The sequence below is a fragment of the Eurytemora carolleeae genome, unplaced genomic scaffold, assembly GCF_000591075.1.
Source record: "Eurytemora carolleeae unplaced genomic scaffold, Eaff_2.0 scaffold1102, whole genome shotgun sequence".
NCBI classification, from domain to species: domain Eukaryota; kingdom Metazoa; phylum Arthropoda; class Copepoda; order Calanoida; family Temoridae; genus Eurytemora; species Eurytemora carolleeae.
In genome coordinates, this window is record NW_019397205.1 from 25,286 (window position 1) to 41,963 (window position 16,678).

The following is a 16,678-nucleotide window of genomic DNA, read 5'->3' on the forward strand; positions in this document are numbered from 1 at the left end:
CAAACTCTATCAAATAAAAGACTTTCTTTCCCACCTTTCAGCGTTCACCTTTCTTAATTTATACCCACTGTGAATGGTAAACCTGAGGGTAGCCCTTATTTAAAAAGCTTTTAACTATTGCATACTATTATGATCCATATGATATTGCTTTAGCTATGAGTTAAAGAACATCAGTCATTTAGACAATACAAATTTTAGCTATAGTTTACAAATAAAGCGTAATTTGTTTTTTAACTTTTTAACGTAACGATCTATATATTTTTATGATTTCATGTTTTTTTTTCGACAGAATAAAATAAGTGATATAAACTATTAAATAAAAGATTCTTTTATACCTACTTTATTAAACCATTTTTTCAGTTGGATTTCAGCTAATTTATGAATTTATTTAATATAATTCAAAATTTGATGTGTTTATTCTATCACAAAATAAAAACATAACAAAAATCATTTAATGATAATTTTACAAACTTGCATTTTCTATTTACAAACAACAGTTCAGTTAAAATATTTAGATAATAACCTCTGAGTTAAACAATTAGACAATTAAATATTTACAAAAAATGGCTTTCTTCTCCCCATTGAAGCTTTTTACACCCCTATCCCTATTATTACATCTTTTTCTCCTCCAAAACTAAACAATCAAAACCCCCCTCCCCTTCCCTCCTTAAATCCATAAAACTAATACCCTCCGCCTCCCCCGCCATACATTTGCCTTCTTTGGGTTCCTTGTTGCTGGCCATATCCCCCTACTTGTCCATAACCCTGGTCATAATTGCTTGGTGGTTGTTGGCCATAACCCCCCATTCCATAACCATCTTGGCCATAATCAGCGGTAGGCCGTTGTTGAGGAGGGCCATAACTTTGAGCTCCATAACCCCCCATTCCATACATATCATTGCCGTATGCCGGGGCTCCATACAACTGTTGTTGAGTATATCCAGGTTGTTGTTGTTGCTGCTGTTGTTGTTGGCCATATCCATAAGGTTGTCTTTGTGTAGGGAAGGTAGGTTGAGACTGTGCTGAGTAAGAAGGTTGAGAATATCCTGAGTAGGATGGTTGAGATTGCCCAAATGAAGCTTGGGCATACTGTTGGTTGTAATTAGTTCTAGGCCTTCCTAAGCTTCCATAGTTACCTATACCTCCTCCTCCTCCACCTCGTCCTCCACCTAGTCCTCCACCTAGTCCATCCATACCGAGATAATCTCCTCCATTGGTCTGTCTACTGGCTCCAAAGGGAGCATAGTTCATCCCTGGATCTGGGTTTGGGTCTCTATAATCTGCTAAGGAGGTTCGTTGATCAAATGAGGATCTTCGATTCAGAGAACCATATTTTCTCTCCGGACTAGGACTGGGTTTAAATGTATCCTTAAACTTTGCAATGGGTTCAAATTTTGGCGGAGTTACGTCTCTAAAATCCAGGTCTCCGAGAATATCCGACATATGTCGTCGACTGGTCTTCTCCTTCAGGTTTTTAATCATAAAATCTGTGTCATCATCATCTACAAAGGTCTTTCTAGAAGCTGGAGCAGGTTCATCATCCAAATCCTTCCTTCTACTAAACCTTGTTGGTTCCGGATACCTGGAGAGCTCAGGACGGTACTTGTCATACTCTCCCATGGAGTCGTTCCTGAGTCCAAGAATTGAGTTAGCAAGTTCTCCAGCATGTCTGTCCTCCTCCTGGTGATCATCCTCGTCCTGATTGTGCCGAAGAAACCTTGATTTCTTCCTCTGCTTCCCCTTCATCTTCTCCTCCATTAGGAATCCATCAGCTCCCTCCGCCAATCCTTGCAGAGCCTAAATATAAAGTCATTTATAGAAAATATGCAATTTTTACTCAATAAATATCAATAAATGTATCACAGATATATAGTCTGTGTACTTGTTGACCATAAACCTATCTCCTAACCTACCTTTCCAGCCCAAAATCCAAACCAAACAATTTCTCCGACTTTACCTCTCTACCCAGTCAAAGGAAAATCGAAAAAGTGAAATATTTTACTAAGTGAAAGATCAAATCCATAAATAACTTTCCAATCCTTTGCAATTCCACTTTAAAAGTTCGAGTTTATATTTTCAGAAGTGTTTACAAATGTTTTAAACTATTCCATCAAACCCTCAAATTTTTATAATCACTCCTTTTTTTACTCCAACACGGAAAACTAGTAAGTTAAACTATTAAATATTCAACTACATTAATACATCATAATTTGATGTTTTTAATATTGTCATTTAATTTTATTATACCTGAATTCTATTGCAGGTTTGAAATATATCTATTTACTGATTATTGGAGACTATAACTGTGTCCGAGTTGAGGAGCCATAACCAACGAACAAACCTAACCAACGAACAAACCTAACCAACGAACCAACCTAACCAACGAACCAATTAGGCAATTAACCAACCAGATCACCGACGCCTGCCTATAATTGTTTTACAGTACTGTATCCAATGTCAACTTTACCGTATCTTGTATTCTGTACCTCATCCTCTATCCTTATTCTGTATACTTCAACTTGTATCCTGTTTACTGTAACTTGTAGATTTTATCCTGTAGCCTACATCATGTATCCTGCCTCATGTATCCTGTATCCTGTATCATGTTTCCTGTATCCAGCATCCAGCATCCTGTATCCTTTACCTGAGTAGATTCTTTCAGTTTCTCCAGCATACTTCTGGTTCCAGAACTTAGTGTGGAATCCCTGGGATCCCTCTCAGGACCTATAGACATTAATAATAATAGGTTATAAAAGAAATTGAGTCCTTCCCAAAACTTAGATTTTCATATCTCTATTTTCTTGCATTTAATGTTTTAAAATAAGAGCTCTGTTGGATCAAATTATCTAAATTTGAAATATCAAAGGTTTCCAGATTAGAAAATTTGAAATGTGGTAAAGACTTAGTTAATGATTCACAATAATTCAAATACTTTAGAGTTAATATATACCATTATTCTTAATCATGAAAATCAAAAGTATATGAAGAAAAAAGATTTGGAAACAAAGAGGTTTCAGAAATCGTGTTTAATAAAAAAATAACATACTTGTAGATTTAAAATAATCAGACTTATTATTTTACCTTTCGGGGGACGGAGCATCTCGAATTCATCTAGGTCCTGGTTTTCGTATGGATTTCTAAAATCTTGGATTGGTTTAGATCTTGTATGCCTCGCCTTCTCTAGGATAAGCCTAGTGGCTGGATCAATGGAGTCGAACTCATCAAACCCGTTTCCATTGTTTCTTTGCTCCTGGATATTCTGTCTGTAGGTCGAATCCTGGCCTGTATAGCTCTCAGGATCGGAAAACTTCTTCCTTGGATACAAATCCTGTTCGTTATCCATCCTACCCCTCCTTGGCTCTTCATCCTCAAACTCCTGGTTCCTGCGCGCACCGTGCACCCGACCTAGGGCGTTCCTTTGGGTTTTGTAGTTGGAGTAAAAATCCATTAGGTCATTGATGTCATCCCCTTTAGGCTTATTAAACTCAAAGTTGCAAGGTCTGTACTTCTCCAGGGACTCAGTTTCAGCCTCCAATGCATCAAGGCTGGAAAGTTTAGGTCGAGGACGGTCAAATTTATCCAAACCATCATCGTTTAGCTCACTAGAGTAATTAGAGGCTTTTGATGGATCAGCCTTAAAATGACCATTGCTGGTCTTTTTTGGCTTTGGAATATCAAAATCCTCATCATAATCGCTACATTCGAAAGTTTTAAAGTTCGGTTTCTCATATACTTCTCCAAAATCCTTCCCTCTTCCCTTCCCCGCCTGCTCTTCATCCCACCTGGAGAAATCAGGTTTATAGTTCTCTGGTCTATCAAACTCATTTATATCAGGGAGCTTATACTCTCTTCTTGGTTGAGGTTTGGGACGAGAAAACTGTTCCTCCTCCTCCTCCTCCTCCTCTTCTTCTATGATTGGGTTGTGAGCAGGACGTCTAACCTAGATAAATTAGTCATTAGTTAACTCTTGGATGAGATATAGAACTCATTGATTGTGGTGTTAGAAAGTTCCGAAACCTATTAGCATGAATAAATCTAGCATGACAACCATCCATATTCCATATCCCATAACTACTGATGAGCATTAATTATAGCTTGGTATATTTTTACAAACTTTAAAGAATTTTGAACTTTTAAAACACAGAATTGAGAAGTGTTACAAATTTCAAACTTGGTTTTTCTAAACATTTGGATTCCTTACACTAAGTCCAATTTTAACAACGAGAAAAGATGTAGTATGCAAAAATTTGATCAAAAAGCTGGTTTTGAAATGATCGTGTTTCTATTGGGTTTCCTTATAATTTTTGTAAGGTTTAACATTTGGACTTAGTTTCATAACAGCAAACTTCTATAAAAATACAGCTTTGAAATGTTTTAAAACCCATCTTAGAGTTTTGTGGGGCCTTTGGTAAATCCCAAAACCTAAAAATAAATATATACAAAAAAACGAATCTAGTTATCGCCTACGTACGGGCCGATACTGTCCAAGCATATAAAAGTATTTACACTATAGGTTAATAAATAAATAGTGCACAGTAGTAACCAGAAAACAGTCTTCTTTCTTTTTAAATATCATCCAGGATTGAGAACTTATTTATGTCTAAAATGAATCTTTTAAAAAAATATCTGTTATGAGAATTACAAATTTCAAAATACTCATTGAAATTTTGTCATTAAAAAATCAAGATGACAATTGTTGCCCCAGTTTTCTGTTTACAACTGTACAATTGTACAATGTTGAAATTTCGTAAAGTATAACAAACACAAGTTTCCTTGATGTTACAATAATCTTTATATAATATATCTAATCCGTAGAAAAGAGAGATTTCATCTCATCATATAAAACAAATAAAAGGCATGAAGATATTGCAGTTTCTAAGTAGTTTGTTTTTAAACTTGAGAGTAAATATATTGAAGCATTTATCATTAATTGCTTTTTGCTAATTATTTTAAGATGTTTTAAGATTATTTTTCTCTTCCTAAATTAGCATTTTCACAAAACACAAATTTTTTTTTACAAAGATGTTTATATTATGAAATATAATTAATATTAACTTCAGAAGATGTACTTCTTGGAGATGGGAATATAAATCTAGCATATTCCTTATCATAAACCCCGCGGTCTGTTTTCTGCCAAATATTGTGCATGTTATTTGTAAATATTTTGAAACATGTGAGAGGGGGGGGGGAAATATTGCCTAAGGAAATGTTGGGGAAACGTTGTAAATTGGGGAATTTTCTTGACGAATTTTATTTTTCTGAGATTCCTCCCGCCCTCATCTATCTACAGCTTAACCCACTACATGTCCGTATTGTGATTTGTGCCAAACCTTATTTTCTCCTCATTGCTGTCGTTTTTATTGCTTATTTCGTGTCCTATTTTTAACTAGTTTCCTGTCCTATTTCCAACTTATTTTGTGTCCTATCTCTCCCTAGTTTCATGTCCTATCTCTCCCTAGTTTCATGTCCTATCTCCCCCTAGTTTTCTTTTAATCTATTTCTCCCTAGTTTCCTGTCATATCTCCCCCTAGTTTCCTGCCCTTTCTCCCCCTAGTTTCCTGTCTTATCTCCCCCTAGTTTCATGTTCTATCTCCCCCTAGTTTCATGTTCTATCTCTTCCTGGTTTTATTTCCTATCTCTCCCTAGTTTTCTGTCCTCTTCATCCCTTTTTCCTGTCCTATTTCCCCCTAGTTTCATGTTCTATCTCTCCCCTTTTCTTGTCTTATCTTCCCCTAGTTTCATGTCCTTTCTCCCTCTAGTTTCCTATCCTATCTCCCCAATAGTTTCATGTCTCTCTCTAGTTTCCTATCCTATCTCCCCAATAGTTTCATGTCTCTCTCTAGTTTCCTATCCTATCTCCCCAATAGTTTCATGCCTCTCCATAGTTTCCTGTCCTATCTTCCCAATAGCTTCATGTCATATATCTCTGTTTATCTTTCCGTAGTTCCATTTCTAATGTAGAAAAAACCTGCTCTGTTCCCAACCTGTGTTACCCCAAATTTATTATTCATGGCTTAATTTACAAAAAAGACCAATGTTTAAACTTAAACTTAAAACTTTATAAATATTAAAGTAAGGTCTGAATTAAATTCAATTAACTTTTGCAAACCATAAATGGGCAGTAACATAACCTGTCTGCATGAAATATTTGAATAAATAAAAAGTTGTTAAATAATTCCTTATTTTATAATTCAATTCTTTTTTATCTTTTCTGAAAAATCAAATAATGAAATGAATTGAGTCTTTCCTCAAACTCTAATCGTCTATTTCTTGAAAATCCAGTTTCGTGGACCATAGATATATCAAATTATGAATTTAGTTTTATTTTTTTACATAAACTGTACAGTGTGCACTGTACAGTCATGTCACCTGTATTCAAGTATATCATTGTTATTTATAGATATAACATCACGGGGAAAGGGGAAATGCAAAGTTGTTTAGTAACACAAAAATCGAATGAGGAAAGTTTTCTGATTTCTTGCAGACTTTCTTGTACATTTAATATAAGAATAAAATTATGAATTATTTAAGAATGGAATTATTTTTTTTTCAAATTACGAATTAAAGGTTTACCTACAATCTACATATGTAATATAATTTTTAATTTTTTTTTTGGGGGGGGGGGATATCTGTGTGTACCCCCCCCCCGTGACATAATGAAGAACTTTCTCTTTGTAAGCAATTCCTTGATTACATAATTTAGTAGATTAGTTCAGCCAGAGATAAAAGATTTGGTTCATCCAACACGATCTAATCTTAATATGCAACAAAACACTCTTTTAAACTCATCATAAGAGATCCAAAATTTAACTTTTTAAAAGACTTCTTTTCATAAATTTATAATTGTTATAAAAGGAATCTAGTCTTGCCACAAATTCAAACTTTCCAATCCCTATATCTTTGAAACCCGATGGTTTAAACTTAGATCTTTTGATCTAATAGAACTCATAGTTGAAAATATCTACGGTCTATAAAATTGGGTTGCAAAGATACAGGGTTTAGAAAATCAGAGTTTGTGGTAAGACTCAATGTACGAAATTGGCCAAACTGGAGTATAAAATAAATCTTACTTTAGGCTCTTCTTTGATGGGAGACTTCTCCATTCTTCCAGTAGATCCACCCTCCTCCTTTCCCTCCAACCTTCTCTTTCTCTTATCCATAGGAGACAAGAAGAATTCAATACCATTATCATCTATAAGAGTATAGGAGGCCTCACCCAGTAGAATGCTTCTTGATGCTTCCCTTGGTATAATTGCTTGGAACCCCTCCTTCAAGATAATCAGGGCTTTAGAGCACTCCCACGGAATATCTTCCACAACAGACTCAGATAGGAAGTTTTGTAGCCACGATTCACTCCTCTCACCTCCTGATGTTTTCATGGCCAGGAAAGCATTCATTGGGATGTCTTTGGCAGACATGATCATGGAGCGGGATTTTTTTACCATGGATTTGGATTTCTTAAGTTTATTATTGTCATTGGGAGGCTTTGTGAGGGCTTCTGTTTGATCCCAAAGTTCCTGAAGTAAAACATCATTTCTGTCCCCTGATCCAAATCTTTGCAATTTTGATATCTTATCCCTTTTCTCAGAGTCTTTCTCTGCTAGCTTCCGCATACAGAGTAGCTTTTTCAGGACATCTATAACAACTGGGTCATCCTTAATTGCCCGAAGCTTGTCTGGGTCACATAACAGCTGGGAGAGAGCTGCAGCTGTTGAATCCTGTCTCATGTATGTAGCAAGACCCACAGCTTGCTCAATCATTGCAGCCAATCCTTTATCTTTGCCGAGACAGTTTCTATCCAGTTCCATCATGTTCACTACCTCGTTTATTTCATCTTGACAATACTTGTTCATAACCTTTGCTATTGAATGGTGAAGAATATCAATTGCTGAAAATCCCTCGATGTCTTTGACATCTCCTTTGAGAGTGTTGAGAACATCTTTGATAATATCCGGCCTGTTCATGCTCATTATGTGAAAAGCTCTTTGCAAATGAAACCTAGGAGCAAGGATCTGAATCAGTCTGTTTAGCAATTCACTCATGTCAAACCCAAAGTTGGGGAGGTTTGCTTTTTCTGAAAAGTTTTTCAGTAAGGTATTCATAAACTTGCTGTTACATCGTCCTTCTGAGACAGCCGCTACTTTGGCAAAGAATGACTGATTGCCAACAAACTCAAGATCCTTTGCAAGCTGTATAAGTTCTTTGATGTCCTCCACAAGGCCTTTTGGGACCATTCCCTCCTCCTGAAGAATATTTCTAATAGAGTCTTCAATACAAGAGAGTAGAGTTGCCTTGAGTTTTCGCTCCTCTACATCCTCTGCATTCTCACAACACTCTTTCAGAGCTCCCGGTATTGAGCAGCTGATTATGCCGGAAATAAGGTTCATTATGTCATACTCTTTAGGATCATTTGTATTGTTTTCTTGGAAATAGTTCTTTAATGCTTCAATAGCTGGGTTCAGTTTCATTCTTGACATAACTGTCTTGTGAATGTTATTGCTTAAGTTTCCATTGATGTAATCATCCATCATTTTAACTACCTCATCAACATTCTCACAGATTTCTGCAAACACAGCAATAAACACAGATTTAATTATCTGTCTAACTGGGGGAGTATCATAACAGTCCAAGAGTTCATCCTCTAGGATTTTCTCAACATTTTTCTCTTCTTCCCTCTCACCAAAGATAGTGACAACATCCTTAGATTTATGAGGCTTGAATCCCATAGCCAGAGCCTTTAGGGCTTCTCCCCCTACAGTTGATCCTCCAGCACCACTCAAAATATCTGTAACATTTATTGGAGTCTTTGAATTGCCGAGGAGCAGTTGCATTTCTTCCTGGTTGATATCAAACCCTTGTACACAAAACTCTCCATCACCACCATCAATATCAGGAGGTAAAAGCCTTGGTCCTTCAGGAGTATCAATGACTTGTCCGGGAACAAACTTACATCCATCTGGAGAATCTATAACTTGACCTGGAACAAACACTGCTCCATGTTCCGTTTCAACAATTTGACCTGGAACAAACTTCATTCCATTGTCTGTATGAATAACTTGTCCTGGAATGAATTTTGACCCACTTTTGGTTTCAATCATCTGTCCAGGAACAAACTTGGGCCCATCTGGAGAATCCATAACTTGCCCTGGGATGAATTTCTCTCCTTCAGCAGTTTCAATAACTTGTCCTGGAACAAACTTTGGCCCATTTTTAGTCTCAATCATTTTTCCAGGAACAAATATTTCTTCTCCATCTTCATTAGTCATTAGCTTACCTGGAATAAATGTTTTGACACCATTTATTTCCATAACTTTTCCAGGAACAAACTTTGGCCCATCTTTTGTATATTCCATACGTCCTTGAACAACTTCAGCACCTTCAAGACCTTCAGGTACTTTTCCTTCAGCATAGAACCTCATCCCATCCTTTGTTTTTACCATTAATCCCCCACAAGGTCTGTATTTCTTAAAGATCATAGACAGATTATGAGGATCTATCAATAGTGCAGAGGACGGAGATTTTTGAAGGCTTAAGCTTTTACTATCAGTGACCTTGTCAAATCTATTAGATACTCCATCAATAAAAACAGATGTTTTCCCAGGGATGAACAGTGCTGTATCACCTTTCTTTAAAAATTTGCCTTCAATAAATTCTGTTCCAGTAGGAGTTTCCCCAAGTATCCCGGGAATAAATTCTGACTTGTCACGCTCTGAGTTATGCACAAGTTGGCCTGGCAAGAATTGTACCTGATTCTTAGTATTTACAATCACATCACCATTTAAATACATTGGGCCATCTGCTGTGTCAACCATTTGACCATGCAAGAATATTTTTTGTCCATCTGGTAGTGTGACTGTTTGCCCAGGAACAAACACCTGTTTCTCCATTATTTCTCCCATCTGACCAGGAATGAAAGTAATATCTTTTCCCGGTTCTCCAAGCATTTGACCTGGAAGGAATTTAGCTTCTTCTCCCATGTCTATAAGAGCTCCACATATGAAATTTGGCCCAATTTCAGTGTAAATTGTAAGGCCGGCAACAAACTTTAATCCATCGGCTGTTTTTACGGTTTGTCCTTCTATGTATAATGCTCCACGAGATGAATGCACAACTTGTCCTCTGATAAAATTGATGCTACCATTAGATTCAATAAATTGACCAAGAACTAGACCCACCTCATCCTCAGAAACTACGCCAGGTAGAAATTGAAATTTATTTTCTTTAGTTCTAATACTAGCTCCAGGTATAAACTCTCCTTTAACAGTGCTCATTCTTTGACCTGGAATGAACTTCTCTTCAGACCCAACCTTGATATTTTCTCCAGGAATGAACACAGGTCCATCCTCAAGACGGACTATGATACCCGAAACTATTTTGGAACCTGCTGGAATCTCCTTCTTTACAGTTGCAAATTTGAGCATGTCTCCATCTTCATAAATATATCCTGCTCTCACATTAGAGTAGGTGAAAATAGAAGAGTCCAGCTTTCTTATTGCCTTCAGGAATTCTGTCATGCTGGGTAAAATTCTTACAGATTCCTCTTCAGAAAACAAAGATTTTAGACTAGAACTGCTTCCACTTAATTCTAGTTTGGATGTTTTAATCAATTCTATTAGTTCTTTTGGAATATTAGCTGTAGAAATATTGACTTCCTCTACGGAGGGAACTATTTCAATCCCAGGCATTCCTGGGTCATAGATATTCTTAATTCGCTTCCGGTCTGTCAGTTGGTTGTCATCTGGAGATGAGAGTTTTGCCTGCTTGGGAAGTGGACCTTCAAGTTCCATTGATTTCACACTAGAAGATTTCTCCCAATCAAATTTTGACAAATCAATCTTGAGACTTGATTTCCAATCCCCATACAGAGCCATGTTACCTTCCGGAGTGTACATTTCAATAAAGTCCAGAATTTTCTGTTTATATTGTTTGGCTTCCTTCGATATACCTCCAAAAATCCTAGCCTTGCCTTTGGGACGATCCTGATCATTTAGCATTTCTTCATCTCCTGCTTTCTCCAGATCTTCAAATATCTTCCTTGTAGCAAACATCTTCTTCTTCTTCTCTTCCAGAACCTTCTTCTGGCGGCCAAGGGTTTCTTTATTTTGTCCCTTTCCATTAAACAAATTATTTCTATCTGCCTGAGAGATGTCTGATTCTTTTAAAGGAATAAACATGGTGGGTCTGCCCTTGATCTTAAAGATGGCTTTGTTACAGGTCTTTGAGATGCTGACTGTCTCTAGTTCTCCCAATCTAAAAAGGTTTCAAAAATGACATTTTTTGTTACAATATTGTGGAAGTTGAATTTGATAAAGCTGAAAGAAAAATTCTAGAGAAAAAAAATGCTTTTTTAATCTAACAAGAGAAATAAAAGGGATTTTTATTATGTAAGATTTTCATGTCTTATTGAGATCTTTCCTGATGGCCTCTTCCACCTCAGCGGGGACTATTAGTCCACAAAGAACTGATGGGAGAAGATAAACATAGTTTTTCTCCAGGTCTTCATCCTTCACTGTCTTCTTCAGCCTTTTCAGCAGTTTCTGAAGATCTTCGAAGGATCTTAAGTACTCCTACGACCATTTGGAGAAGTTATACCATCATTAAACATTCTGATATTAAATTCAAGAACACTAGATAAAGATCAAGCTCAATATCTAAATAAAGATAATACCTAGATGAAAGATCAATATCTAGATGAAAGATCAATATCTAGATGAAAGATCAATATCTAAATGAAAGATCAATATCTAGATGAAAGATCTATATCTAGATAAAGATCAAAATCAAAATCTAAATAAGATCAAAATAAATGCAGATCAAATCAAAATGCAGATCAATATCATGCGAGATCGGCATCAAAATCTATACCAAATAGATTAGATTAAAATCAAACCAAGAATATACAGCATATTGGAACATATTGGACATATCGAAGGTCCAGCGAGAGATTTAGTTGAACCAATTCTTTTGCGCCGCTTAATGTTTAAGTGGTTTAACTCAGTCTACTTGGTTCAACTATACTTTCTGCTATCAACTAAATTTTAGGCCTAGTGTATTTTCCTTGAACCAATCAAGATCAAAAGATCAAGATAAACTGCCATTTTAGTGCACAAATCATAATCAAGATGAATTCAAATGGTTTCCTTGTCAATTGCTTCTTTCTTGAGTATTGGTGTAACATACTTGTAATCATCCCTTCACAAAGAATATTTAATTTTAGATAGAATAAAATCAAAAAGTATGGGAAAGCACTTTATGGCTGAGGGTGGGGGGGGGGTAAACAGGAAAAACGAGGGTAGGGGGTGTCACGGAATAAATTAGCGGAGTGGATGGGGCAAGGAATTGGGGCTTTGCCACAAACTCCGATTTTCTAATACCTGTGTCGTTGAAACCAAATGTCGAAGACCTTAGATTTTTCAAATTATGAATTCTGTTAGAACAAATATCTAAGTATGAAATTAGAATGGTTTACACCATCAGGATGCAAAGATTAGAAAATTTGAGTTTGTGACAAAGACTCAATTCCTGTAAGGCAACTCAAGATTTGTAAAAGATACTGAAGGTTCTGTATTAAATATCCCTGGTGGAATGGGTTCTCTCATCATCTTTAGGCATTTCCTTTTTCACATTTCCAGCTCCAGTAACCTATATATATATAAATATAAAGCAATAATATATAAATATATATGCAGTAGGGGTATTAGTAACTGAGAAAACAAATTTCGTTCAATTTTTACGATCAAGGTGTCATTCGAAAGCTCTATATTTCAGTTATTTCATGATGTAAAATTTTTCCTCCTAGGCATCATACTTTTTTTGTTACAAACAATTATTTGAACGAAGTCAAAAATCGATTTCCCGGATGTTTCAATTTTTCGATTTTTCACATCTCACTTTCATTCGTTCATAAAGTATGAAAAAATTTAAAGATTTCGAATTTTTTTTTAAATCATAAGCTGTTACTCTTAGGTTTCATTTTTAACTAAAATTTCGGATCAGCGTTTATCTATTTGGAGCTAAAGCAATCTAAATATAAAATATGCATTAAAAAACCGGAATTTTAGTTAAAAATGAAACCTAAGACTAACAGCTTATCAATTAAAAAAAAATTCGAAAATCTTTAAATTTTTCCATACTTTATGAACGAATGAAAATGAGGTGTGAAAAATCGAAAAATTGAAATATCCGGGAAATCGATTTTCGACTTCGTTCAAATAATTGGTTGTAAAAAAAAAGTATGAGAAAAATTTCGCATAACTGAAATATAGAGCTTTCGAATGACACCTTGATCGTAAAAATTGAACGAAAATTGTTTCCTCAGTTACTAATACCCCTACTGCACAGTTTTTTCTGGGACACCCTGTATATAAATATATTTTTTCGATGCAATTATCAATCTGAAATGCATATATACATTATACATATAAATGTTTTCTTATAAATGACCTTATACATAACAATAACATTTGAAATTAATACATTAAAATAACATATTCTCAAAATTTAAAAAATTCACCAATGAAATAAAACAAAATTCTGCGAAATTTTACCATACACTTGACACAGTCCGGTCGTCTTCCAAACTCCAGAAGAGGAACATAATTGTGATCATCCATTCTCTTACTTGTTATCTTACACAGCTTCCTGTATTATATATGTACAGATTAATAGGACCGTTCACAGTTAATAGTAAGAATATTAAAAATAGCAAAGAAAAGTTTTTAACAAAATTATTTTTTATCTTCAATAAAAAATAAAGTTAATTCAAGGATATTAACAATTTTTATTTTTATTTGTTTTATATTTATCTTCAGTATTCAAGAATCAACGCTAATCTTTATCATACGATCAGTATAGTTCGTTTAGGTTTCATTCAATCTTTCGTCTACGTAAAAACTTTAGTATAAATTTCAGTAAAAACAAAAATTGCATAACTTAGATTGTTTTTTTTTTCTTAGTAAGACTTTGAATTTTTCTTAAGTCTTAGAAAGTTTAAAAAAGGAAACAAAAACTAATAAATTCTGTATATAGTACTTGGCAGAAAAAATAGGAAAACCCTTTGCGCACAATTTTTATTCAAAAATGTTTAGATATTTAACAGATAAATCACAAATCTGATTAAACCTATTTTGCTCAGAAAATGTTTTTTTTAAAATTCAAAATACAGCTTGTTCAGACACACAAACAAGAACTTAAAAGTACCAGCACATATAAAGGAAAACAAGGACATAAAGTGCTAGTGTAGTAAATATCGTAGTAAACCCTATATCTGTAAACCTTAACATAATTGCATATATAATTACGGTGTCCATTATCTGTAACCTAACTATGCTCTTTATTGATAAACTACACTATAAATAATAATGTACAACTTATATTACGATTTAGCATAATTACGTTAATTAATTTAACCTGTATCATAAGACTCAAAATATTCATTAGTTAGAATAATACTCTGCTTGATTACGGTGTTCGAGAAATCATATTCCTGGTATAGCGAACTGAGATGGACCTGAGGTATATCTTGAAAGATAGACATAGGCTAGGAAATACAGAGAGTTGTATATCTGGATTCATTACAGACTAAGGTATTACATTGAGGCTTATCTTGAAATACAGATACCTCAGAATATATATACAGCGTCTTCTGGATTGATACAAACCAAATATTATAACTGAGAGTCAGCACAACTTGATATATCTTGAAAGACAGATACAAGAAAAGAGAGAGATTTGTATCCGGATTGATATTAACTAAAGTATTACTGAGGAACCATGAGTTCGAGATTGAAGTGTATCTGTACGATACACATACAAGAATACAGAGAGAGTTGTATCCGGCTTGATATTGACAAATGTATTATTGAGGAACCTGGCGTTCGGGATTGAGTTGTGTCTGTACAATAGATACTTGAGGATTCAGAAGGTTATACCTGGATTTGGTACTGGTCTAAAAGAATTATTGTAGTAGGGCATTTACTAAACTAGCACATATAAAGGAAAACATGAACATAAATACAAATGAACAAACGCAACAGTATGAATTAACAAACTATAAACTCAAAAATTATACAACTAACAAACACAAAATATTTTAGGACATAAAACATAAACACAGTCACTTCATCCACTATGTAAGTGCCAGCACATATTTGCAATAGTATTGAACATATGAAAAGTGAACCTTAAAACCAAATCATGAACAACAGAAAATATGAAAAATGACAACTTCCAACAATTTTAATCTATAAATTGTTTATTTTGGCTGCAAATATAATTGCTAGAAACATAATTGCTGGAAAGAAAGTTTCTAAAAAATAAGACTAAATAATGGTTTATGTCATGTGCAATACATTAAATGTTTTTAGTTTTTAGGATCGGCGCTCATATCTAATCAATTATCACCCCACCCAAGCCTTACTTTTTTAAAATCGTGCACACTACTATTTTAATTGTTTACAAATACACAGAATAATACACTCGTTTTTCTAGAAACTGCGGTTCTAGCAATTAAACTTCGAGCAATATATTTGCAGCCTTTGTTGTCTCTACCTTGCATCTGCTGGAGATATCGGAGGAATTATCGGGAAGAAATTCGGCTTCGGCATATCCTTCGCCTTCCCGGTTATTCGGCAAAACGACGACATTTCTAATTTATTTTCTGCCGCGTCCTATTCTCTGTTCACATGCTGTAGGTCCTGGTATAGTTAAACTACTGATAATCTAAGCTTTCCCCCGTGTCCCTGCCTGCGCCAGGATTGACTCCGTCAGCTGATATACTTGCAGCCGGCCGGTCAGAGTGCTCTTACAATATAAGTATGAAGGGAGGGAAGGGGTACAGGGTGTTACCAGAAAAAAGTCATCAACAAAGAATTCAGCTGAATTCTTGTAATCAATGCAATTTTTTTTTTTTTTTTCTTAAACAGGTTTAGATTTTTATAGGGGTCACACTGTAGTAGAAGAGACCCCCCCCCCCCCTCCACTGAAGGGTAGAGTTACACAGGCCACAAGTTTAATATTTATTTCCTTCCTTCATGACACAAACTTTGAAAAAAAATTGGAATAATTCAATTGGAATTTAATAACATTACAATGTTGCATGAGAATATTTTTGATAAAAAATACAAAAAAATGCATAAAATTATGTGGTCTGGACTTATTATGCAGTTTCACTTTTGGGTATTCTTGAGTTTTTTGATAATTACAAAATCAAAATCACAAAAATGTCTTTTTAAAATGTGTATTTTAAGCGAGAATACAAAAGTTTGCTTATGAAAAAAAGAAAAATTGTAACGGATAGTAGAAAAGTAGACTCATACATGCTTATTTTAAGCTCAATGATTCGTTTGCTTGTATTATGATGTAAAAATCTATTTAAAAAAACAGAAAAATAAAAAATTGAGCCGAAAAATGTCATTACTGCACTGAAAACTGAACATATACAAGTATCAAAGGGAAACTATTTTTTTTATTTTTTATTTTAAAATACTTTGAATTATGTTTATTTTTTTCCTGGTCGAAAGCTGAGGGTCCATGACAAATAAAAGAATATTAATAAATTTACAAATATTGTCTTTCAACTCTGTTATAAGGGAGATTTTAGAAAAAACATTTGTATGAATTCAATTAATATTAATTCTATTTTGTAAACAACAAAACATAAAAAAATGATTCGCAATTT

General features: G+C 34.7%; 1 protein-coding gene across 1 annotated transcript; it reads right to left on the reverse strand.

Moving 5' to 3' along the window:
* Positions 1-397: 397 nt before the first annotated feature.
* LOC111712718 (uncharacterized) lies at positions 398-15,723 on the reverse strand. Its single transcript, XM_023487419.1, has 9 exons — positions 15,550-15,723; positions 13,548-13,641; positions 12,578-12,642; positions 12,141-12,192; positions 11,416-11,567; positions 7,071-11,250; positions 3,082-3,940; positions 2,645-2,724; positions 398-1,797 (listed from the first exon to the last, which is right to left on the reverse strand). Exons 1-9 carry the CDS (start codon positions 15,642-15,644, stop codon positions 682-684), a joined length of 6,693 nt encoding a protein of 2,230 aa, XP_023343187.1. The 5' UTR covers positions 15,645-15,723; the 3' UTR covers positions 398-681.
* Between the last annotated feature and the right edge of the window lie 955 nt (positions 15,724-16,678).